At 46.8% G+C, this 26,886-nt stretch overlaps 1 protein-coding gene across 1 annotated transcript in view; it reads right to left on the minus strand.

Annotated features, from left to right (window-relative positions):
- LOC106743966 (A disintegrin and metalloproteinase with thrombospondin motifs 7-like) overlaps positions 1-26,886 on the minus strand; it is a 59,289-nt gene that overhangs the window by 24,382 nt on the left and 8,021 nt on the right. Inside the window, exons 2-3 of the mRNA XM_014618326.1 lie at positions 26,485-26,689; positions 5,243-5,577 (exon numbers count right to left, since the gene is read on the minus strand). Coding sequence (XP_014473812.1) covers positions 5,243-5,577; positions 26,485-26,569 — 420 coding nt within the window. The 5' untranslated portion in view covers positions 26,570-26,689. The remainder of the gene's footprint in view (positions 1-5,242; positions 5,578-26,484; positions 26,690-26,886) is intronic.

Genomic DNA, 26,886 nt, shown 5'->3' on the forward strand with positions numbered 1-26,886 from the left:
CATATATGTTAAACTTAAGAGCACCCTAAGTTCACCTTCAGATGTTTCATAGCCGATGAAATGAGCCGTACAAGCGAATGTTGTAGTTATGAGAACCAAATTTTCGTTCTCACAATCAAAACATTCGTTCGCCCATATCCAAATGAAAAATTTCATTCGGGTCAATTAAGAGGATTTTTACGGTGCTTCGGAAATTCATACATGTTATATAACGGTAATATTACAATATTATGTTGACTTGGGAGTATATATGCGAGTTAAATGCGTTCGGGATAAACAGCATGACGCGATTCGATCTCCCAACCAACCGCCGCGCGCAATCAATGCTTGCATCGGCCGAAGACGACCGATCATCGTTAGATTCGATTCTAACTCAGCGTTATGCCGTCGGAATGGAGGCTGTACCGTCGGATTAGCCTGCGGGATAAGGCCATTACCAAGCGAGCCTGAAATTATCGGACATTACGTATCGATGCCGACTACATTTGGTCTCTCTCCTGCATATACATGCTCGCGCCCGTGCTCGGAACGGATCCGTAACGTCGCAGGGTATGATCGCTTCGCTTACACCGTAAGCAAACGCGTGAAGATCCGTAAAACAGGTGGCGCGACACGCTAATCGGATCATCGTCAATTACGGAGATTGCCGGTGCGAAATAACATCGACAAGTATTACCGGATGTACATCGCTTCGCGATCAACTCCGGCGATGAGGGGAAAAGCCGCGCAAACGATGTATTATTTACTGGCGAAACCGCTCGAAAATTCAACGGCTTGGCTTGTATTCGTAATTCATAATGCGTGTGGACGGGGATTTATATATTTAGATCGCGCTCAGGGATTTGTCATTATGCGAAATCGGGGTTCTCATCGATACGCTTCGCGTCTTGCGATAAATACACGTAAATTAAAGCGCTCGTACTAAACAACCGGGACGCGCCTGTACAACGTTTTACACTTATAAAATATTACTTAAGTGCTCTCGCACAATGCGAAATTCAACTAGGAATGACCGGAGCAACGGTCTCGCACGATTAGCTCTGCACTCTCGGCGAAAGAGTTGCGGAGCGGTCCGTTAACCGTCGCGCGGAATCGGCTCTAAAGTCGGCGATCCGGTCTCTGCGAAAATTTCGAGGATATTTAATTCTCGGCTTGTGAAGCCCGCGTCCGCCGTCGCGATTCGCTAAATAGGACCCTAAATAGTTCCGCGTAAACCGGCGCGTAAATACCGCACGAGTAGGCTCGAGTTTTATAGCGGTTATGCGTCGAAACAACTCTCTCTCTCTCTCTCTTTTTACGTACGCGGAGCTGCTCATACTCGCGTGCCTCCTCGTGTGCCTGCGGAACATTTTATGGCCCAATAAAAGCGAGTAGCACCCGCGAGAGAGGTAGGTGCGCTTAGCTACGTAGGACAACCTCGGTAAACAGAGTAGCGCGCACCGACGTAGCCACGTGTCGAAATCAGCCGTTCCGCCGGACCGGCTCGATGACAATGCGCGAGCGTTTACGATTGCACAAAGATTTATGTTAATTTTTGTTTCCCTTGCACTTAGCGCCCCCTCTCTCTCTCTCTCTCACCTGCTCCCACGCGGTATCGCAGCTACTGCGTCGCCGCTACCGTCTCGTTTGTCTCAAGGGCCGTCGACAACGGAGGCAGTAAGGAGAGTAAGAGAGTTTTTCCGGCGAGGTAAAGCACACCGGGAGTAAGCGGGATTGGCCGGCGGCGAGGCTGGTAGGAAGCGGGAAATGATCCGTTCCGCTTACCCCCGGTGTTACCGCTTTATTCCACCGGACCTCTCACCCCCTATTCCGAAAATCGGTCTTACCACCTCCGTTGCAGGCCCTTCGCAAACAGTGGAAATCCGAGTTAATTTTCCCCGACACGTACTCCCTCTCAGCGCAGCGCGCCGTCCGGGGAGTATCTCGCGACCCCGAGCAACCCCGTCGGGCGGCGTTGTTCGCGGGAGACTCGCCGCCGCATTTTCGCGAAATTTCGTGTTTCTATAATATGCACGCCCCGCGCACACACACACGTGTACACGGAGGAATGGCGATCAGCCCGCGTCCGATATGCAGTTTCGCGAGGTTCCCGGAGAAAATTGAGCTATTACACGGTATTGCGTGAGAACCGGGCGTCCATAAGGCGAACCCCGGGCCGATGGGACACCGACGGTACGGGTGCCGGGGGGTCAGTGCTTCGCTTCGCGAGCGTACGTCGTCCGTGTGTGTGCGCGCGGCTTGTAACACGTGCACGTGCAGACGCCCGTGAGCGCGCGGCCGCACGTGTGCGCGCGTACGTGGACAACAACTAGGTGCGCCGTCATAAATCTGCCAAGCCGTGGCAAATTAAATCATTATCTGGAAGCTGCGAGCAAATTGCGCTGATGCATGCCCTCGCGCAAGCCCCTACGTCGCTCGCTCGTTCGCTGGCTTTACCATTGTGGTGCCGGCGCTTCTTTTCCCGGTGCCTTCGCATTCCTCTCTTCGTCCCGCCCTTTACCCCGCCGTTACCCCCGTGATTTTATACGTTCGCGCGTAGGAAACTCCGCGGAGCGCCGCTTCCTCTTCTTGCGGCCGGCGCGGCGGCGGTTTGCAGTTACGGCGCGTAGACTAATACTCATAAATTTCAACCGGGGGATGATGATAAAAGGGCGGCCGGCGGCCCGACGAAAGAGAGAGAGAGAGAGATGTGTTGCTTTCGCCGAGCTCGTTGAAAATTTTCAACTTTCCGCGGCATAATCTTCGTTGCAGTCGACGCGCCGAGCCCCGTTTTTCTCAAGTGTTTTAGAAGCGTACGCCGCGTATGCGGGGCGTCTGCTCCCTCTTACGAGGGGATCCCGTCGACGAGCGAAAGAGCGAAAGATCTCAAATAAACTGAAAATTCGAGAACGAGTTGCGAGACGATAGCGTATCTCTCTCGCGCCTGTTATCGCCCGTAATTGAAATTGATACTTTAAGATATTTCATCCGTAGATTTATTTTCTCAGAAATCTTTACGAATTTTACCAGTATATTAGCCGAAACCACGAAGTCGGAGCATGTGGATCTCTGTCGCGGGGGGAATTCGCTGCCGGTCACATTTGCCGCCACGTCTGGCCTTTCGCCGTGCGGACGCATCGTGATTCATCGTTTCGCAAAAATCGCGCGCGGCCAATAACGCAAATGGCACCGTCGACAAACAATTTTTGAAAACAGGCTGACCGCGCGCGCTCGACTGACTCCTGTCTTCGGTCGGATTTCCATCCCAACAGTTCTGGTTCACCTCGCGACATTGACGAAAAGAGTGCGTTTCAGATACGCGATAAATCACCCCTGAAAAATTGGCTCTCGCCGCCACGGCCAGACTATTCGATTCCGCTGCAGCCGCGCGCTCGAGCTGCTGACCGTGAGTCGCCGGCCGGAGCCATTAATTAATCCTCACAGTTAACGAATAACCGAGTCTGATCTTTTGCGGGGGGGAAAAAAAAGGAAAACGGCAGTCTTGTCATCAACGAGCGCCGCAGCCCGCGGCACACGAGAGTATTTTGTTACCGGTTTTACTCTCGCGTGTTTTCCGCGGGTCGCGCTACGTGGTTCACATAGGGTGGAGCTCGCTCCGTCGCCGTGTAAGACTAGCGTGCGAGCGCGATATGATTGATTTAAAATCACCGTGATCCTTGGTAGTGAAAAGACCTAACGAGCCAAAGCGTGTTCCGTATGCCGTAAGGGTGATACACCGTCGAATGCTCTCGTGGTGATATTCGCGCGAGCCCGATAACGCGAATTGAGTATTCGCTTGATGTATCTGCTGTCGCCCATTTACCATCCGTGAACGCATGAGGGTCTTTCCCTCTCTCTCTCTCTCTCTCACACACACAAACACACATATACGGAGACAAGAGGGATTTCGTCGCGTTGAATGAAACTTTATGTCCGATCCACGACGCGAGCATAACCGAGCAGATATACGATCCTGATTGCGACGTGCGACAATAGATAATTTAACCGGCAGGACCCTCGACTCTCTCTCGGTCTCCTCGTCCTTACGCACGGACGGACGTACTGATGCATCGACATTCGTCGACAGCGTTGATTTTATCTCTCGTTACGCTCTTCGGTGCATTCGATGTCGCGACGCGGGTGCATTAGATTGCCGGCAGCAACAGGCAGGGAGTTGCCTTCCGCCTGCAAATTGCAGCTGACGATTCAATCGTGTCGCGTTTGCCATATTATATCTCTTCGAAGCTGCGCCTGCCGTTCTGTTTAGCTTCCGACGCGGCTCCGACATCGCGACGCGTCAGATCGCGCCGGTAAAAGTGACAGCCGATTGATCCAGACGCAACGGCTCTCTGTTCACCGTGACAGAATTGATTTTGGAATATTTAACAACGGTTCCGCGCCGGACCGTTTTTACGCGACTCTCAATTCGCGCCGGCTGCGTCACGAAAACGACACACGATGTGGAGTTTGATAAATGTACTATGATTTGGTTTATGGTTTTTTTTGTGAATTAGACAGTCATTTATTGCGAAAGTTCGATGCTCCAAGCGTAAAAGGCACAGTAGGACGAAACAAATAATTTATTTCGAAACTAGAAAATTGAAGAATAACAAACAAGATATCGTAGAATAAAACAAAACACGTTAAAGAAATTGTAGCTTGTTGTGAATGAAATGTAACTTAAAATATAACTTTTTTTGAACATTTTGTGTTTGTAACCAAATGATACGATGTTCGTTAGGACAATCTTCACGAAATGTCGTTGCCCGTTTTGTTTACTCTAACATTTTCAGTAGCCAACTTTCTTCCAATATTTCTTTCCTAACATTTTTCTAAGACTCGTGACAACGTGTATACCGAAATCGACCGATGGTTTTTAAAAGTATTTCAAACATGATAAAAGAGTACAAGTGAGTGATAGGACAAATTATATTTTACTGTACTTGGTCTTTTAATGAAAAAATATATCACTTGGTGAAGATCGAATTCAGCATGTATCGAAAACGGTGCACATATCGCGGAACATGTTATATCGAAAAATAGAATATATAGTGCGATATATTTTGATTACGGATTTTTCTCATCTTCGTTTCATATCGAATTAATAACACAAATACGTAGTTGTATATCGTGCGACTGCGTGAAAAGCCATATTGGAGCGATTTCTCGCAAACTTTAGCTTTCAGATTTTCAGCGATTGAGCGTGACGCGGATATCGACTTGTGTAAACGCGACCTATCGGAAAATCGAAAGTGTAACTCACCAGACCGTCGCAGGCGGACAGGGCGACGCGGGAATTCCGATGGCCCTTAATGAATCCCCGATAATGACATTTGCTGCCGTGACTTTTCGCCGGGTTGCGAACGTACAGATCCCGCTTTCGCCTTTCCACGACCATCGCGCGGCCGACGAAGTTGTCGGCCGCTGTCAATTCGATGTGGTACTCGTTACCGGCCACTGCCACTCGATAATGAACGATTGGCCCGTCCTTGTGGTGATGATGCGTTACATTATGCGAGATCAAATCGCCCTGATGATTCACCTTCCGCGGTATTACGATCTCGTGATCGCCTATATGTTCCTGCAGTGTGTACACACCTGAAAACGTAAAAGAGAGGAAATTGTATAAATGATGGAAAAAAGTTATCATGTCTAGTATACACTTTGTCTCACGGGACATTTATAAATAAATACAATTTTTCCACGTAAAACGTCCAGCCTTGTTATGGAATGTCAGCTTTAACGCAGAAAAAGTCGCGGAAAATTGTAAAAAGAACTGATCTTTTCATAAAACAGTTGAAACCAAAAGAATTTTTTAGAAGAAATCAAAACCAAACTAAGCAAATAATTTGATTGCGCTAGCTTAAACGAATTTACGAAGTTTGCCTTCTCCATAATATATTTGATTTACATAAACAAAAAATGTTATATCTCCAATCATAATGTATATACATTGATAGAAGATCATAGTTATTTTCAGTGTCAAACATATTTTATAACAGCAACATGTATGTAAAGTTACCATCACTGACATTATAGTAACACTTACTGGGAAAATGGTTCTCCTGACTATTTATGTGATTAAAATTAAAAAAGGGTACATTTGGCGCCGAGAATAACTATAATTTTTTATCAGTGTATCAAATATGTTGATAGCAGTTACAAAAATAAATTTTTCAGTTTCCGACCCGACGCCATCTCCGTTGCATGGCTTTTTATTCAATTTGTCACCAGTAATAATATATCGTATTTATTGCGTGTTTATCGCTGTGATTTCACTCGGGCAATAAAGCGTAACGTTTATTATATTACACGTAAGTGGGCAGACTCATAAAAGCTGGACGCCCGTTCGGCCGTTTGCTCGCGCGCACGTACGAAGTAGTGAAATCTCAGCCGGGCCGTTTAGGCCGCCTATCGTACGGCCAAGAAAATGAAAAGCGGCTAACCCCTTCGCGTTTACAACATGGCAGCGAAACTCAGTGACAATTACGTAGCGTAAAGCCGGCGCAATAATTTGCAACTGATTTAGCGCGCGCGCGCGCTTTAGAAAGGTGCCGCCGTTGCGTTCGATTAACGCCCTCGTTAAGCGCCGCCATCCAAGCGGCGAGATAGATGGCTGAATACGAGCACCGGTCGTTTCTTCGGCACGCCTAATCGCTCATTGTGACAGCTCCGGTGCTCTGTTTCGGAGGACAAATCCTCAGTCCGAGGTAAGATCGCGCGTCTGCTTGGCGTTGTCTCGGCGAGACCGGACGGTTTTAAGCCTCTTCGTGTAAATTACGAGACGCGCGAGAATAGGTATTTACCGCTAAGCCGGCGGATTTGCAGCTATAAAGTGACAATGGCCGATCGCTGCCGTCGCTACCACCGTGGTCTGCACAGTCTAAGATATATATATATTTCTTGATCGAATCTCGTTTTTTAAAGTTTCACATCAAGTTGATGTAAATTTTACGGTGTTCTGTAGTGAAATAATCTTAATTGTTTGCCATTTATTATTCTTTTACGGTTTCATTTGGTCGGTTTTTTTCACTTTTGTCGGTTTCATCGAAATTCAAAGCTCTGGCTAAAAACTTTTTCCTTCAAACCGCTGCGCGTGGTTCGATCCGTCCGTGACAGTTGCATGACATCGCAAAGAGGAGGCTCCGATTTTTCGTCTTCTCCTTCCCTTGTCGGGAAATCCGCTCGCAAGGTCGGTTCGCGCTTTTCAGTTGGCGAAGCGACAAGCCGCCGGCACCACCGCGACCGACAGCTTATCGATCGTTCGTTTCTATTCCGGACTATTGTGGCCGGTGATCTAACGCTTAATGGAATAATTGTAGTTGACCTCTGTCCACGGGGAATAGAAAGAAAAGCATGCAGTCCGGAACGCAGACGCGCTTTAACTGCGGCGATATGTCTTCATATAAGCACCGTCTCCGTGACACAGTGTCGTTATGGGCAGTGTCTGCATGTCGGGTTTCATTCACGGAAGACGCCGCGCGGCTGCGCGGTCTCATATTTTTCATGTCTTCTTCGCCAGAAGCGAGAGAATTCGTCCTAATCAAAACCCCTGCCTTTACCCTGGTAGGAATGTATGCGGTTTTCCTAGACATCAATCCAGTTACTATTTAGCGTATTGATGCACTCTCATTAATTGTAACGATACTGCGTAGGAAATGGACAAGAACTCGATGGAGTTTCGATTCAGAGGCTATTTATATTTCAGCGGCTATATTACTTATAATTCAGGGGTTATATTATTTATCCAAGGGCATTTATAGGGCAAAACTGTTCAGTTCGTGAGCGGCAGGCTTGCTTATTAATCAATTGTTCATTTATCCACGTTCTATCTTCGTTCAGTAAACGGATTCAGACTTCGCGCATCTTTCGTGCGCAATAACTGTGTGAAATGCGGTTATATCTTGATTGGGATCTCAGAAATTCAATTCCTCAGTTATTAAACAGAAGTTAACAAAGTGTCCACTAACTGATCAAAAAAATGCATGAAATTTCTGCTAATAATTATGCGAGAAAAATGTGAGAAATAATGTATGAACGAGGTATAACGCGAGACTCGGGTCGATGCGATGCTAATTGAAAAGGAGAGCTAGCCGAAATAGCGAAATGAAAAGCGCACGTCTGTACTTTTTTAAGTCGAATCGAAGTAAAAATATCATTGCTCGAATCGATGAAACAGTACCGATAATCGGTGAGTGTTCGTTCATTTTTAATGGAAACACTTTCATTCAGCTCTTTTGCATTATACTTCTCCGATATTAGCCAGTGAAAGATTCACTGCAAATGGCTGTTACGCATCCCTCCCCTCGTAGCAGAAATATATATACGCATACGTGTGTATGCACAAACCATCGGCTAATTTCATCTCTGTATACGTCATATTTGGCGTAGTTCACATGACGACTCAAGCAGACTCAAGAGCTAGAAATCTCGGGTTCGAGTACCACCAGAGTGGTCGTGTTCCTCAAATACGAAGTAAATTAAGCCAATTAAACGTAATTGAGAATGTTTCAGGTAAAATCATTGACAATACCTTAAGGATGTTCAAGATAATAAAAAAAGAGACAATAAATCAGATCTTTCCTCATTGTTTCTGCGGTCAGATTATCCTGATGGAAACAGTTGCTGCTAATTTGACTACAGACTCAGCGAAATTTGACTGATATATAGTTTATTGATATACTATGACCCCCCCCCCCAAATAACCATTGACTGCTTCTAAGTGACGATACACTGATTAGGCTTTAACGAATAAACGCGCAAAAGTGAGAAGGGTTGACGGTGACTCTCCGACGAGCAACCCCGTCTGTCGGCTCGACCGGTTATTGCGCAACTCGAATGCATTAAGACGGCATGGAGCTCGTATTTATTCGCGACGTTAGATGTGAGTTATTAACTCGTTAAACTCGGTGAGGTTCCGGGAGGCGGCGACTTTATCGGTCAGACTGTGAAACCGTTTCCACGCGTCTTGCGTAATCCTTGAAATCTCGCGAGATTACGGTCGGAAACGTAGGTGTACATCATTGGTGTGTTACTGCCTCTCGGCAGTCTGTGCCCTAATAGTTCCTGCGGTTAATGGTTTTCTCGGTGATCGTGCACCGAAGCCGACTCCGACGCCGCGCGAAACCGTCCATGTGCGACTGTCGATGTTCCACGTGAACGCAATTGGAACGCGCGAGCCGGCCGATACGCAGTGGGTGGTTTCCTACCCCCGGTGGCGATAGCGGGGCTGCCGGTACGATTTACACCATTTATCGACTAATTTCATCTCTACATTAATATTAAACAGTAATCAGCCTGTTGGCCAGCCGTTGCCGCGCCGATCCGCGCGCAATGCCGTCCGCTTTGATATACAGCCGCGAGGAAACATCCTTCATCTAGCGCGGCCTATTACCGACCGGGACGGTCTGAAATATCTCGGAAATTCCAACGTTCGTTCGAGAAACCAAAGCGACGTATATATACACACGTAATACATATATCCGCGCCTCGGCGACGATGACGTATCGCCCCCGTGATATAGAGTCGTCCAGGTGAACGAATGCGTTAATACCTTTGCACGCGCAACGTTGCCCGCCGTTGCATTCCGCCGTAGCGTTCCGCCCGAGGTACTCGCGAGAAATCACCACGGTGATAAGTGGTATGTTTACCTCGTTTCGGGAAACGGATGTGACCGTCTCCGATTACCCCTGTTAAATTAAACAAAAGGGAAGAAAGAGAGAGAGAGAGAGAGAGAGAGAACAACAAGCGCACGATCATCAATCGCGCTCTACGCTACGAGCGCCGATATACCGTCGGACGTTTTTGTCTCGTTGCATTTCGAAGTAATCTCTCACGCTGCTCCGAGACGGGGCGCGAAGGCCCCGCGACTCGCCTTGACGAGACGCACGGATCGATCTATCCGCTTTCCACGCTGGACGGCGATCGCCGAGAGGCGGCTAGATAGGTAGATGAACAGGACGTGGCGGAGGCGAGCAAGAGAGAGAGAGAGGTGCCGTCTAGTGCAGGTAGTTGGACGGTGTAATCATCATTATCCCATTATCATTAAAGTCGGAAAAATGGCGGGGCGACCAATGGGCGCGCGCCTCGAGCGAGTCGGGGTTAACTGCAGGTGGGGACGTCGGATGGAGATACTCGGACCTCCCATACAGGCTGTACCTACTGTAAACGTCGATGCACACGCGGTTCGAGGCCGTTCCTACGCCCGTGTGCACGTACGTATCGTACGGCGCACTGTGCCACGCCACTACCACGGCTCGTCTAATTGCGTATAATTGATGATGCGCGCTGTCCCGGGTTAACGTAATTATATGAGACTTATGCAGCGAGTTATTAATCGACCACTGTTACCTGCCGACAGTTAACCTTCCGGCGGTCACGTTTGTACACGAGAGCTGGAGAGCAGAGTGACAAGAGAGAGAGAGAGAGAGAGCGCAGCCTCTCGTCGGTTAACGGCTGTGTACACCTGTGTTAACTTGATTCTCCCCTTCCTCCTGCTCTCTCTCTCTATCTCTCTCTCTCTCTCTCATTCCCGATAACGAAGGCGCAAAGGAAAGAGAAGAAATTGCTATTCTCGTATATCTGAAAGCGTATTCCACCACTACCCGCAGAAATGCAGAACTCGTTTCGAGGAGGGGGAAATTAATTGGCATTTTTTCCGTCTTCTTCGTTCTCTTCTTTTTCTTCTCTTCTTCTTCACCACGATAAGTCACCGCGTAACTGGTGTGCGACGTGGCTGATCGATTGAGATGTAAAACGAGGCGAGGGGTCTGAGTATTAACCGGTATTCGGTTATTCGGTGCGGCTTCTCGATTCCCGGGAAGAAACCGTCCGTCTCTCGGCGCGCATAGAAAGTCTGACAGATTTAGAGGTGGCCGAAAGATCGACCCTCCCGCGGGATTTATGGGAATACGCGCGCATATGGAAATCCCGTATTGCAGATCGACGCGATAATTCAAAGCCGATCGCAAGGCCGATGCCGCGTGTTTCGTACGTCTGATATTGCGTAATTTATCGTCGCGAGTGCGCTAGCGCTCCGCCTGCTCGTTCGTCGCACACACGCACGCACGCACGTACACACATCGTCGATCGGTGCTCCATACTTCGTCAGTGTCGTCGGCTTACTTCACGTGCACGCAAAGAGACTGACGTTGCTACGATCTAATCGATGAAACATTCGTCTTCCGCCGGTCTTTCGGCAGCCGCGATCAATAAGCAAGTATGATCGACGCACGCGCGTCCCGCTCGGTCTTCCCGACGCGGAGAATCCAAAATTCCGGGCTCACGGGCGAAAGCAGAGCACGATCCCTCTTATTTTTTCGATGACGAAATTTTCTTCCGCATCTGCACGCGGAGGAAAATAATCTGCCGGCACGGCGGACTTTACGCCGTCGCGGCAAAATCTACTATGTGGGTGGCAAAACAATTTGTTAATTGTCTTAATTGTTCTAATTGTCATTCGCCGGGTTGTTCCGCCGAATCTACATATTATTTCGCTGTGAAAACAAATTAGTAAATGTAGGAAAACACTGTTTTACATTAACAGCAAATTAACATATCTTAAGGACAAATTTACTCATCGAAACTTTTTTATCCCGCCGCGGCAAAACAGTTTCCCCCTCTGACTGCGAATAATTCGCTAATTTCTTTACGCCAATTAAATTTTATCATTGTCGCAACGAATATAGTAACTAACAATTTGCCGTGCCGGCAACGAATTTCTCTCCGTGCAGCAACGATGCTTTCGCTAGGATAGCAAAATTATTATCCTCCGTGTCGCGTCTCACGAACGTTCAATGACAACTAAACCGACACCACTGTGCGCGTTGTGATGATCCGACTTCGAATGTGACATCGAGATCGCTGTGAATCTGAAATGAGAAAAGAGATACGAAGAACAAGACTCGACGGTCTTCCTTGTCCCAATTCGTGCGAAACGAGAGCACGAATATCGTGTCATTCGGCGACAACGGGGCGGAGGTCCGCTTTTTCGTAGCAGAGAGCGAGCCGAGAGGATCACGAGCGCGGGTCTCGATACCGGTTTCATGGTTCCACGGCTTGTCACGAGCGAATCGCGGAGGCGCAGGAGCCGAAGTTATTAGGCGTCGGAATGATTCTTTATCGGCGATACCTGGGTATTACGGTAGAAACCAGTTCCTCCAGATGACTCACTCCCGGGCCCATCTCGCGCGCAGGCCATCGGCGGTCCCGCAAGAATGGTCCCCCCCCCCGACTGCCCCCATTAGCATATACCTACTTATCGAATTCATTAAAGCCGTCGCGATATACCCACGGAAATATAACCGAACTACGCAGCGGGACACTCGAGGAGAGGCGCTTCGTCTCCTTAGGACGAGTTTCTCGAGTGATCGCCGGCTTGAATCATCGCCGCGTCACTTCCCGGCTTCGAATCGATCTAATCATCGATTTTTACGACACCGGGATTTGACACCGCCTTCAGTCGACTCGGGCTGACCTTTATTCGAGATTCTGGTGTAAGTGCCGCCGCTGAGTAACGCCGAGGACGGACCCGCCTCGTGCAAAACACACGCGGTCTCTCTCGCGGGCGACCGGTAAATTATACGAGCCGTCGACGCCGCCGGTCGAAGGTTCCTTTTGCGAAACGCGATTATCCTTGTCCGCACGCTGTTCGCTCTCGAATCCTCATCCGAGGTGTTCCCCGGGATACTTGTCCACGAGGGCGACGTTAAGCGTCTTTGAGTCCTTTCCTGGAGGAAGGGGAGCTGGAAAACGACTCCGTCATTTCGTCACGATCAATTTGTTCCGAGCCCACGCGAGCGACTTTACGTGTATACCCTAACCCTTCCGATTTTATCGGGAAAATAATGATTCCGTCTAACGTCGTGAATTTGACGTGAGACACGGTAGGAAGATGGAGAAAGAAAGAGAGAAGGAGAGAAGAGAAGGGAGTTTCCAAAACCCCACGAGGGAGGCTTCGGATTCGGAGGATATAAACGCATGAACTTGTGCCAACTGCCGCGACATCGCTTCGTAGAGATCGGAGCACGTAATTAGGCACGTTCGTCGGGCTTGTAAAGTTTTAGACCCGCCGTATCTCTCTCTCTCTCTCTCTCTCTGTTTATGCCACCTTGCCGTAATTTTGCTGAAATCTACAAGAGTTCTTTTATAGTTCAAGCTGCTTACTTTTGAACCTCGTTACCTGACGATAGTCAAAATCATTTCTTTGCCTAAATTCAAATGTGCTTCAATGTCCTATCCTTTAAATTGAGAAAAGCTCACGATAACACATCGAGGTAATCACTAAGAGAAGGATGTTAATCCCTAGAACAATCTCTAAATAAAAATTTATTTTTAACATCCTCGAATCATTACAAGCTATCTTATAAAAACATTTAGTAATATATGAGGTGATTAAATATAGGAGGAATTACCTGGAGGGCGTATATCCGGCAACGTATTCCTATATCAAATAAGCCAATCAATCAATTAGGTCTTGCGGGGTATTTTGCCAATTATCCGAATTTAATATCTCGGTATTCCTTAACGCTTACTTATTTCTTCATTATCTCGTATTATTCGAAACTCCGGCGAGCAACTGTACTTGTATGAAATTTCTGCGAGCTCGAGGAGTCTTTGACCTCTTCGAGGGTGAAAATAAATATCCTCTCCCCCTCTCGTCGGCGAATTATATTCGAGGAGCCGGCGATACGGCATCTCATACGCTAGCGCACCACTAATCCCGGATGGCTCCCGAACAATGGTGTATTCTCGAAAATCCGACGTGCAATACAGCCGCCGTCCGATTTCGTACAAACGTTGCACTGTGGCGCGCGCGCCTCGGGACCGTCGCGCCGCGGCGCACCGGCGCGCCGCGCCACAACAGCTGGTCTCGCTTTTACGGCGAGCGAGATAGCTTTGATTAAATAAGCCGCGCCCAAGGTTCCCGCGGATGCGGTTAATGCGGCGCGCCGCTGGCTTATCCCCGAGATCGAATCAGATCAATAGGGTCATTAAGGAATTTACCGGAATTTACCGGCTGACAAATCGTCAGACTCGCTCGGTCCCCGTTCGAATCCCGCGCTCGGACGAGACGCGCCGAATCGGCCGGCTCTCTGAATCACTCGGACTTCTTCCATTCCAACTTTTCCTTTTCCTCCCGCGACTGAAATCCGCACGATTAATAATTCCTGAGTCACGCTCATGCGCCGTAGGTTTGTACGCGTATTCCGATATTATGGCGATTCATTCTCGCGGCAAGCGCGCGCAAGTTCTAACGTGGACCGATATCCAGCTTATCCAGGCGCTTTTAATAAATAGCCGATAATAAAGTGAAGTAACGAGCGGCAGGCGAAGTTCGCGCCGCGCGTGTACCCGAGGCGTATCGCCGTCCATAAATACGAGAGCTCGATACTAATTCGCGCAAAGTGCGTAAAAGCGGCCGCGGCTGTACCGATCGTTACCATCGTAACGCGGTCGTTAGGCGCAATATCCGCGGTACATTTGCCGCATAATCGCTCGAAAAAGGACCGCTCGTCGTGAGAGGTGACCTTCCTCGCCGCGCTCATGAACGGCGCGGCGCCCGTTCAATTTCCCGATCGCCGAGTGCGCTCGGGGAAAATGCATGCGCGAGGCGTTTCCCGCGCGCGTTGTTCGACGCGGCCTGCCCGCCTCGCACAAAGAAAGGAACGTCGGGCCTGTCGGACAGACGACGCGATTAATCACAGTGGTACCCCGAGTCGAAATTTCGACGCTGCTCTGACGTTCTTAAGGATAGTTTGCGCCCACTCACAGCCCCTGTTCGTATTTTTAGACGCGCCTTAATTGTTTACAATTCATTTACTCCCGAGGAGCCAGCTTTATAACACGGCTCATCTATCGTTCGAATTATGTTAAGGAGTCATTGTACTATAAAAGGTATTTTTCATGACATTTCACTCGTTACGATGACATCGAACAAGTACAAACTCGCGCTAGTTGCGTTGTTGATAATAATAAGAACAGACGTGTTTTGAATGTGCGTCAATTGAAATTTGATTTGATTTTTCGTTACTTGCGACTTGAAGCTTCAAGTTCCTTGCATGCTAACAGAAAAATAAAATTTTCGTGTGAACAATATTAATATTGTTTACAAAAGTTACGTATAATATTAGTGATTTGACACTTCAGAAGGTCGCGGAGATAAAAACCATTGATTTACACCGAAAATTATTCTAATCGAGTAAACATAAAATCAGCCGTTTTTCTTCTCCTTCTATCCTGTATTCTTTTAAAACATCAAAGTACGTTTAATAATATGGCCAGGAACTGTAGACCGGCCTACAGGCCTACAAAAACCTATTTTGACAATGTAGATATTTTTTAACTTCTTTTTTGAGCCTTTCATTCTATTTGATCGGTTGATTTTTAACGCTATCCTCATCATCTTATTTTAACGCTAAATCAGTGAGAACGGAAATTTCAGACATCATCAGGGACAAAGTAGGGCTTGTAATATATTATTAGAATTAAAATTGAACTTGTTTTACCGTCTCAGCTCCTACTATGTTGCAGAATTCAAGATTTAACATGGGGCTAAAATTTCGACTCGGAACGATTTAGTTATTGTCCGTGTCCCCGTGTTAATCCGCGTTGCACTTCGCTACAGCTGCGATTTTACGTCGCCGTACGACTCGGTCGCGCTCCAACAGATCGGCCGATGAATCCCGCGCGATAACGCGACGCGCGCAATTAATCGAATTTTATTTTCGCGCATCGATGGGCTCGCGGAGACCGGACGAACGTGAACGGTTGGTATCGCTGATGAGATTATTCCTCAATGTCAATGTCGTCGTCGTCGTCATCGTCGTCGTGGGACCTGTGCTCGCACGTGGGTGGATACAGATTGAGCGCACGGCGCGATGCGCGATCTTTCATTTAATTAACTGCGTACGCTCGCCAGACGACACTTGCTCCCGTACGCTTCGCGAGGCTCGCGACAAGGCTGCCTTGAGTTTGCAAATTGTGCTCGGCGACGTAAAATGCCTCGCGCCAGGAGCGCTGTTAATCCTCACGGTAATTCCTTGGAACTTACGAGGTCTGCATGCGTTTTCTTTCGGTCAGCTCCTCTACCACGTTTTGTGCAAAACACTATATCCCAATACCTCTGTTGCTCAGTTGATCAATCTTCAATCTTTGCGAGGGAGAAATCCTATATCAGCTATTATGTCAATAGATCCTATATTAGTAGATAAACTATCGTCATTTTATTTCAACGTGCCAGATCTCTGAGGCCCGGGGTGTTGGTTGAAAGTTTCAGAAGCAAATTTTTCAAAGCAAAGCCTTAGAAGCCTATGATGTGACTTGACAGACTGGCCAGCGGATAAGTCTTACAAGCCTCTGACGTTTTTAAAGTGCGTATTTTTAAAAGATTTATAAGAATTTTGTTTTCCTTTTTTTGGGGGTTTAATAACAAGATTTTTCGATGTGAACAATATCTTTTTATTCCAAATTTGCCTCTGTGCTCAAATAATAGTTTTTAGGGAGTTTTCATGTTAAAATAAGATTTTTAAATAAGTTTCCGTATCAAAATATTAGGTTGAAGGAAACTTGAATTTTATTACGCAATCCTGAAACTTGTAAAAATTACAAGAATAATTTAGATAATGATAAAAACTAAATGAATTCTAAATCAAGACAGAAAAAGTTTAGTCCGTGTGACTACTACTATCATCAATCTGATCTAGTGAGATAACTGGTTTTCTGACGGTAACCAGTCTACGAGGGCAATAAATAAAATGGGTAATAAATTTAATAAATGTAGATAATTCTCAGAAGATAAAAAATGCAAAAAAACACGACTTTTACAACTTTTTTCGTTATATAGGCCTGAGAGACCTACAATGTTATTTCAGCGTCAAAATCGCTGGTATCATTCTCAGAGTTAAGCAAATTCGAATCCGAAGGAAACTATTGAATTTTATTACGCAATCCTAGAACTTGCCAAAATTACAAGATTAATTTAGATAATAATAAAAACTGAATGAATTGCAAATTAAGACAGAAAAAGTTTAGTCCATGTGACTACTGCTATCATCAGTCTGATCTAATGAGATAACTGGTTTTCTGGCGGCAACCAGTCTATAAAGGCGATAAATAAAATTGGCAATAAATTTAATAAATTTAGATAATTCACAGAAAATAAAAAATGTAAGAAACCGTGATTTTTACAACTTTTTTCGTGATATAGGCCTGAGAAGCCTATAGTGTTATTTCAACGTCAGAATCTACTGGTGTTGCTCTCAGAGTTAAGCAAATTCGAATTCGATCTTATATTTGAGACAGTACGTCGTCAAGGTTAAAATATATACATAGTTCGAAAGGATCTTGAAATTTCATTATAATTTATTACGCACACGTACGCGAATGTACAATGGAAGAGCAATCTCGGCTGGCAATACCGGATATCTCACGGGCCGAGTTTTTCACAATGATGCACGATTCGCGAGTCGCGATTTCGATCCTCCAGAATGATTCAAGGCCTCGCCGAAAGAAGACCGGATTTCGGATCAGCAGCAGTTCGCGCCGATACTCTCCCTAGTTTCCCGCGAACGATATTTTTTCATGATTTACGGCGCGCAACGCCAACCGTAAGGCCGCGGACGCAAAACGAACGACCTCCTCCCGCAACCGCCAGAGGCTGCCGCTATTATTTCGCCACTTAGCGGGAGTGGCGTGTATGTACGTTGTCCGAGAAGAGTGACTGATTCGCACCTGCGGGGGCAGACAGGACGAAGATGCTGTCGAGCGTGGGCCGCGGCCGATCAGTAATAACGAATAAAGCCCACGCGGTCTCAACTTCAAGCAGGCTGCAGGAGTGATCCTTTTCAAGAGAAAGAGGGAGAGAGAGAGAGAGAAATAGATACTCGTGCTCCTCACCCACTTGGATTCTTCTGTGCGTACGTTTCGCGAACGTACGTCCGTCGACGAAGCACCACAATTCGACTTCGACGCGCGGACTCTTTATTCATTTTTGTAAATAAAGGTAAATAAGGAGTAAGACGAGATTATCTTAAGGTTTGTCAATTTTTCTCCATTTTCGTAGTAACGTAAAAATAACGATTTATTTGTTCTGAGTAGCTAAAACCTTGCCCACTACTTGCATAAACTGAAAAATTTATAAATAAGTTAGAATTTGATTTAATTTACATTTTTTGAGAATGCATCAATTTCGTCATTTTGCTGTCATGTGAATAAAATATGACGAAAGTCAAAATTAAATTTCTTTATATGTGTGTGTATATGCAAAAAATTTATGATTTTCACAAACTTTTTAAATTATTTTGTTATTATATATGCCTATATAACGCAATATAAAATACAAATAAAAATATTATTATTTATAAATAAAACATATGATTTGTGTCATAACGTAAATTAAAGTCTGTAGCATAATGTAAAATAAAATTCAGACAAGAATAAAAATAAAAACAGTTATTTATAATTACATAATTTTAAATAAAATACAAAAATTGATGCGTCATCTTATCTCGCATGATCGCTTATTTATCCAATTAAAAAAATATCGCAATATGACAGATGAAAAATAATAATGCGTTACAACATCCGTTTTTGGATACCCTACAGTAAGACGATAATTTTGTAGAAAAAGTGAAAATATTTATTGCAATTGTGTAATTCTTTATGAAAAACATAGATGTATCTAAAATATATTTCTTATTATATTATCTACTATCGTTGACGGATTGTCAAATTACAACGGATTATTTACTATCATTAAAGGCTCCGATAAGTTAGGCACCGATTCGTTGTTTGCCATTAACTTGAAAAAAATTGGCAAGTCGTCATCTTACCGCACTTCGTCAATTTATCTCCCTCTTTCCCCCGCGATGCGACTCATCTTGTTCGCGCGTAACATATCGATACGGTAATGTACGAAGTTTATCGAGACGCGCGCGCTCCGTCTTTTTCGCGCCTGGTCTCTCGAGTTCATCGCTTCTTATCGTGAGAGATATCGTAACTCGGCGACCCTGGGGAAATCGGTGAAGTCCGTTATTGCACTGTCCCGACCGGAAAACACAGTGGCAGGTAGTTTACACGTTCGATAAGTGACTGCGATGTCGAGTCGTGCGACGCGGGGAAATTTCTCACGTGCCGATGGCGCGAGTTTACTCGACGCCGATGTCCTCCCCAGAACTCCCCGGGGAATCCCCGAGGGGATAGAACTCTATGGTTCGCGGCTCTGTCTGGCGCTAATGCAAACTTGCAACAGTTCCGTTTCGTCCGCGCGAGAGGAAACGAATTAACAGCGCGCGTGCATGTCCGTGTTATTCGCGACAATCCTTACAGGAATATTTCAACTCATACGTCCCGTTTTCGACTCCTTTTTAACCCGTTTTCTATCATTTTTACACTTGCTTCTTGCACTTCCAGGCGTACGCAGTCTATTAAGCGAAGGAACACGACGAATATGCATAAGTATTTTTAAGGAGATCGCCCATCTTCAGTAACTCGTTTTTCAGCTGATGAGTGACAACATGTTTATATCTTCCTGTTTTTATTCAGTTCCGCGATCAATTTAACTCGAGACTCCAGAGAAAAAAGCATCGATACGCGACGCCGAAAGCACGAGATATCGGGCACGACGAGCCGGCGTCCCTCGGATGTATGTCGGGTCCTCTCTGAATCATCTTCGTCTTTGCATACGGGGTCACGGAGTCCCGCGCGGATGGATTTCGCGGGGTGAATCGTAAATCGGTGGTTCGCCGCGGTTCTTAAGCGGCGCATAAAATTTTACTCCTCCGTAAACCAGATCTTTGTTATCGCGCTGTCGCTCTCCCCGTGGGACTTAGATAAAGGGCAACAAATGCGCGAGAGAGCGCGGTTACAGAAAGTATCCGGAATCTTCCCTATGCGCGCCGGCCCGGCGCTGTATCAGAGCCGCCTTGCTTCTTGAGAGAAATATCTCCGAAGTTCTTGTTCCGCAGAAATGGTTACCGGAGATAAGGCGGCGTGTGTTCGTGTAGCGTGCGGCCACGGGGAATAAGTGTACTCGGGTAAATAGCTGGTTATGTTTGCAATTTATTATCTCACGGAGAGATAGATGCGACCTAACGCATCTGGGCACAATATCGCGTTAAGTCGCAAGCGGGGTCGTCGCTGTACCTGTCACAATGGCCGTTGCGAGAGGCAATGTTTGCGTTACGTATCGCCCATTGAATCTTTCTCCCGCCCCGGTATATACACGCACGATTCCTTATGATTTACGTCGCGAACGTTTAACGGAGATAAAAGGGCCACGCGCGTATTATATGACGCGAGAGGGCGAGAGAGAAAGAAAGAGAGAGAGAGAGAGAGAGAGATTCGACGCGGCTGACCTTTTTCATATACTTTATTTATAATAGCGCGCCGTACGCAACTCTGGTAAGCGAGACCGGTAATAAGAGTGGAGAGAGAGAGAGAGAGAGAACTGGTCGCGAAACTAAAGCCAAAAAACTCGGTTGTTATGTTGACCTTTCGATCTTAATTTAATTTTAATGCAACGGCGTTTTGGTTTTATTTGAATACAAGTGGGCGAGAGAAAAAGAGAGAGAGAGAGAGAGAGAGAGAAAGAGGATACTTCCAGTCCCGCAATGTCGTCCCGCGTGTTTACGTTTGCTTTGAACTGAAAAGAAACATCATTATCATAAGCGTGATAAAAGTTACAACGTTTTCATATTTTCACGTCTATTTATCTCCAGGCCGTCTTCTTTATTCGAAATTTATATCATCGCCGTATTATCATATATTTCTCTTTCGAAACGAATGTTTTGATTATGAAAACCGAAGTTTGATTCTCTGCGCCAAAGGTTCAGGGAAGGAAACAAACCTTTTTCATTTTCGTTTCAGAGAACGAAACTTTTAAACCACGCCAAATACGACATATGATTGAATGCTTATACCATATGTACATATATTTCTGCCACGGGACGCGTAACAGCGATTTGCACTGAATCTTTCACTGGCCAAAATCAGTGAAGTTTCAAACAAAAGAGGAAATTAAGTGGAAGAGCTTCCGCTGAAGACTAATGAATATTCAATAATTATCGACAGAATACCGTTTCACTGATTCAACTTAGGAGAGTAGAATTGAATTATCGTACAACAGATAATCCTAGGGATTATCCTTATCCTTCGGGATAAAGATAGATAGAATCCTTTATACAGAACACAGAGGACACACGAGTGGACGACATCTGCTTCACTTATCACGGAATTTCACTTATCACAGAAATTTAGCAATTCGCGTATCCGCACAGCATCTGCATTACACATCGATCGACATTTCCTGCTTTCGGGTGACGCGTTGGAAGTACTCGACAACACGTACAGTTCGAGCGGGCGAAATCGTGAAATTAAAACTTGATTATTTTCGACTCGATGTCCACCTATTTCCTCATTTTCGATCCACCAGCAGCGTCGGCTGCAGAGAGGATCCAAAAGCCCGAGCCGAGGGGAGGGAACGCGAGAGGGGAAGGAGAAAAGGAGTCTCACACGCGAGCGAGTATCGGGGTCCATTGACAGCGCGCGTTTGCCCACGCGGTCGCCCTCGCGCGCGCGCGCGTGTGCAGGTGCGCCTTCGTGCGTACGGATGCGTCGCCGCACGCACGCACGCACGTACTCACCTTCTCTCTCTTTCTCTCGTGTGCTTTTGTGCCAGCGCTTAATACTATAATATGCTGCCACGGATATACGCGCGACGCCCACTCCGCGCCGCGCCGCTCTCGGCCGGTCCTTGCATTTATGCGGCGAACGAACGGGCGATTTTTCAGCGTGTTCGAGCCATGAATGGGCGCCTCGCACGTCGTGTTGGTTTTACGGACGAAGCGAGCGGATCGGCTCGGCGGCTAGGCGCTCGGCGTCTTCCTCCTCGTCTTTTTTCTCTTTCTCTCTGATGTCTCCTCGTCCTCGATTTTGCGGACGTTTGGCGCCATCGCGGGTCCGTGATTCCCCGTCGGAAGATAAAAAGGGTACGGGCTTCTCATACGTAGCCACGTGTGTGGAACCGTTTCGGTATTACGATATTTCGCTCGTCGAGTCGATCGTCGGGGACAGGCGTTTTATTTCGATGCGTCTCTCCCGAAACGAGCGTGGATGTTTCCGAGTTTCTGCGCGTCTGTTTGCTTATTCATTTATTTGTCCCGCCGGCGCGGCGCTCATCGATAATTTATTTCGCGAGAGGGAGAGGGAGAGCGGACGCTGTCTTGTAATCCCTTTGACGCCAGTGTAAATTCGCCGTTATCAAAAATGCCGACTGGAATACGTAACGAGCGCGACCGACATGTAAATTGGCTTGCTCCGAGCAATTATATATATATATATATATATATTCCAATCGAAGTCTGTCTAAACGATTTTGCGATCCCATTCAATCCCGAGGAAACCAATTTCGAACGGCGGCCCGCACCGCCGTCTAAATCGACGGCGGAGGACAGGATCGATATGTTTTCAATCGAAAAATTGATTGCAGCCGGCGGTCGCGAGAACTTGGCGTGTACTACGTGCGAGGGTGAAGACAGAGGCGGCGAATATCGGGCACATGTCATTCTCGCGAGTGATCTTCGTAAGGTCGACAACACACTCGAGATACACTTCGAGGAAAGCGAAGAACGCTTTTGAGTTGATCACGGATGGTTTTGCGGGCGAATGAAATGTTGATAAAATCCAAAGTATCACAACCTTGTCTATAAGCAGATATTCTTATTTGAAGATTTGTAAGAACACTGATAATTTAACTCTTTAACGACAAGGTGGATTTTCAGAACGCTTTAAAAAATAGGTTAGCCGAGACCACGCGATCTTGAGAGAAACGCTGTAAAATAAACGAGCCGTGGGCTCGCATTCGACCTCAACTTTACCGTTAGTAAGTTGAATAAGGTAAAACACTTCATTCGCCGCACCCTGTATACCCGTGACTCGTTACGGAAAATGCTTTCTCGCCTTTGTTCCGCGCGACAACAACATGCAACGAGTCCTCGGTTTCCCGCGAACTCGACACGACGACTTCGCACCCTTCGCCGGTTCCCGGACTCGTCGCGCCCCTTGCTTCGTCGGAAACGATCTCGCGGCGGGAGCGAGGATGCGCGCACGATCATTTCTTCACGCTGGCACGACCGGTTAATTTCCAAATTGGGAGAGAGAAAGGCAATCGGCTCGCAACGAGGCGCAAACCGCACTAATGTCTCGTCATTACGTTACCTCCGGCGAGTTAATAATTCAGCAATCACCAGAGAGAGAGAGAGAGAGAGATGCCGGCGGTTATCACGAGCCGGACAAATTACCCCGTGTCAGTTACCCACCGCCCGGCTTTTCGAGCCGTTCGGTAAACAAGTCCCCCACGCGCGCAGTGTAATTTTGCCTGATCATAATAACTACCCCCTAACGAGAGGGTAATTTCGAAATGGCTCTCTTCCCCCTCTCTCTCTCTCTCTCTCTCCGTTCGTCTGCCGCGATGGATATAATTCGACGTCTCGCGTATTGTCTCTTCTCCTACGGAACGAATAAATATTTACGAGTGCTCGGGCTCATTAGGAGACGCTACCGACAGCGATCTACATTGAAAAGGACGCATTCCGCGCCGGCGATTCTCGAATGCAATACCTCTCAGCGGCGCGCCGAGCTCGAGGAGGCGAAAGAGCGAACTCCTCTCCGCGGCTTATTGTCTTTCACGGCTCGTGTCGGCTCGGTTTTTGTATCGCTCGTTGCCCCGGCCCGTGAAATCCGGGGTCTTTTTGTATCTCTCCCTCGCTCTCGTAGCTCAGGCGAAATCCGTCTTCGCGCATCGGTCACGTCGGAAGACCTTTGTCTCCGCGCGAGATGTTAACCAAGTACCCGTTGGAAGAGTTTTCCACGGCGCGCCGGCCCGGCGCGTATGCTTCCGCGAACGCGCGAGGGAAACCGGGAAAGAAAGACGCTATCCATCACTCCGACCTGTCGCATTTCTGGACGCGCGGTTGACAAACGATTCGACGTAAGTACGATCGCGTAAATGGAGCTTAAGACCAGACGGAGGTCGCAGACGAATGAATCTAGCCGCGCAAAGCGCTATTGAAATTTCGACGTTTCGCGCAGATCGTACACACTATGGGAAAAATAAAACCCGGGGGGATTTGTAACTATTAAGTTGAAAAATTTCTGAAAAAGTAAGAAAACCGTTACATTGATCGGGCCCATTGATTGATCCTTGAATTAATAAAAATATTACTTGATTTAAGAGGCTAAAAAATAGATAATTACGTTTACTTAATTCTAGCGCTCTTTTCTGTGTGGCAAATGTAGTAGTAAGTACTGTAGTGTCAATTATAATAGCCTTATACACATGTATAGTTTCGAAGGTTCGGAGGAACCGATTTTTTTCCACGGATTTCTCCGGTTTTCGTTTCGAGGGTAGAATTCGTTTAAAAGAATTCACGCGTGTTCGTTTAGAACCTGCCGCATATATGCCTTTTTTTCCGTAAAGAAGACAAGAAACCGAAAAAATCCGCGGAAAGTGGGAAACAACCGGTTTTCTTCCGAGCCTTCCAAACTACACTTACGCACATATTGTTACCTACTATTTTCGTGGTCAAACCAAAGAAAGGCCTATAGTTGAGGCTGAAAATAACTCTTCTCTCAGTATAGCGGCTTGTGAACAACACACACGCGTGACTCACGCGCGCCTTTTATCACATCGTCATAATCTGAACTGATTGTATTAATTTGTCCGTTATGTACATATGTCCGACGGTATAAATCGCCACGCGATCGAGAGATCGCCGCGGACCCGAGAGCGGCGATCGACGTTGCGGCTTTGCGGAATCAGCATCTCCTCGGCGCTCACGTCAGAAGCAGCGCTAAGAATTATATCGATTGGCCGTTCGCCAACCGGCGGCCGTCCGCGGACGTCCGTCGATATTCCCCGAGATAAGCTCGGCGAAATCTCGAACCGTCAGAACCGGGCACGATATTCGTGTCATTCCGCGGCCGACGCCAGACGATAATCAATTGCGAGCCGAGTGATGACCCGAGCCACACCGCCGCCGACGACACACTCGAAATATTTATCGACATAATTAAAAATCAGCATCAGCCTTTAACAGCCATTAAGGCGTCCCGACGTATAAATAAGCCGGGGATTAGCATTTTACGACACACCCCGGCGGTCATCCGGAGGAACTGCGCGTCCGATCCCGCGGTTCTGCGATTCTTTCTCTTTCTTGCCCGCTTCTGCCGGCTTGCGCAAAATCCGCCGGCGCCGGCCGCCGCGTCGCGTCGAGATGTCTGCGGCTCGCTCCTATTCGTGCTCTTAATAGGAGCGCGGCCCGCAAAGGTAAGGCTTCTGCTCGAGAACCCGCCGCGGCCAGTTTTCATGCGAGTCGAAGAAACTCGAGAAAGTGGACGCGGGGCCGCATGCGAATCGAGTCGGCGCGATCCCCGTCGTATTTCGGCTTTTGTCGTCAATCTCCCTCTTTGCCTCTCTTTTTCTCTCTCTCTCTCTCTCTATAGGCCGATCTGAGTTTAACTTAAATTTAGATATCGATTAAGATTTCGTTTAGTTATGAGAGTTTAAAATTAACGTATTCACAGCTCAATCTTTTCCTCAAGCGTATATAACTTAAAGTTACTTTTTAACCCACGCTCCGCAAAGTCGGCCTTTCGTTCTCATTTTTAGTTTTCTTTCGCTTTTGCATAATTAGTTTTATTTCTGCGATTTAGAATCAGCAGAGTGTATTGTTATTTCTTTTCGACTTTACTATGTATCTCGCTTGTCCTCAGAGGGTTTACCTTAGGATGTAATAAATGCTGTTCTCTCTCTCTCTCTCTCTCTCTCTTGCACTGTCGGATCAAACTTGCGGGAAAGCTGAATATGCAGAAGACGATGACAATCGATATTGAGATCACCTTCCTTCGTTTACGATACAGTCGCGTTTAAATCCGCGAGATGATCGAACGTGATTAAAATATACCGTACGCTGAGAAACAAAGCAGTTGAATCGCCAAGAAATCCGCATCCTTATTCAAAAAATAGTTTGTCCAATGAACAATTACGCATCGGCGCAACAATACGTCGCGTAGTTACTGATCGAATCGCAATCGTTAAATCAAGTAATAATCAAGTTATCGCAGCAATGGTGATAACGTTTGCTCAATGGACTAGACATGCTTGAAAAATGTTCACTCGTTCAAGTAAAATTTCTTTGATTTCTACCACTTTTTTCCTCAGTGTCGGCGAAGTTCGCATTTCTTAAGAATACATTGAAGAAATCCATTCAGTTGACTCGAATGGAATTCTTGTTTGGATATGGGCAAACAAATGTTTCGGTTGTGAGAACTAAGGTTTGGTTCGGTCTGAGACAAAAATGACAAAGATTCGGTCCAGATGATCAAGTTTTGGTTCCCGCAGCCGGAACATTTGTTCGCCATATCCGAGCGAAAGAATTTCGTTCGAGTCAACTGAATGGGTCTCTCAATATATGAAGATACTTCTGAATCAACGCGTGTAAAACTCACCTCTAACGTTCGATGCACGCTGCCGGGCTTCAAGGTTGGGCTGCACCACGGCGATTAGTATCTGGAGCATCAGTAGGTACCGCATGATTGGCGCTGAATCGAACGTGTTTCTCGCTAATGAAAGGCAACCTCGTCGACATCCGTCGACGTTTCTCTCTCTCTCTCTCTCTCTCTCGCTCTTTTACCTGGAACACACGCGTCGCGACTGCGACGTGAGTCGCTCGTTGAATTCTCTCGTCATGTTGTCGAATAGTTGTAATTTCCGCGATTTAAGTTACAAATTAAAAAGCTTCGAGTTCGGCGGAAGATCGTTCGGCCGGCTACAAAGTACAGGGAAAGGTGAGGCTTCAGGTGAGGGAGCGAAAAAGGTGCTTAATTAAGTTTCCTTTGACTACGGTCGGG

The sequence above is a fragment of the Dinoponera quadriceps genome, unplaced genomic scaffold, assembly GCF_001313825.1.
Source record: "Dinoponera quadriceps isolate SergipeBrazil2010 unplaced genomic scaffold, ASM131382v1 scaffold1128, whole genome shotgun sequence".
In the NCBI taxonomy this organism is placed as follows: domain Eukaryota; kingdom Metazoa; phylum Arthropoda; class Insecta; order Hymenoptera; family Formicidae; genus Dinoponera; species Dinoponera quadriceps.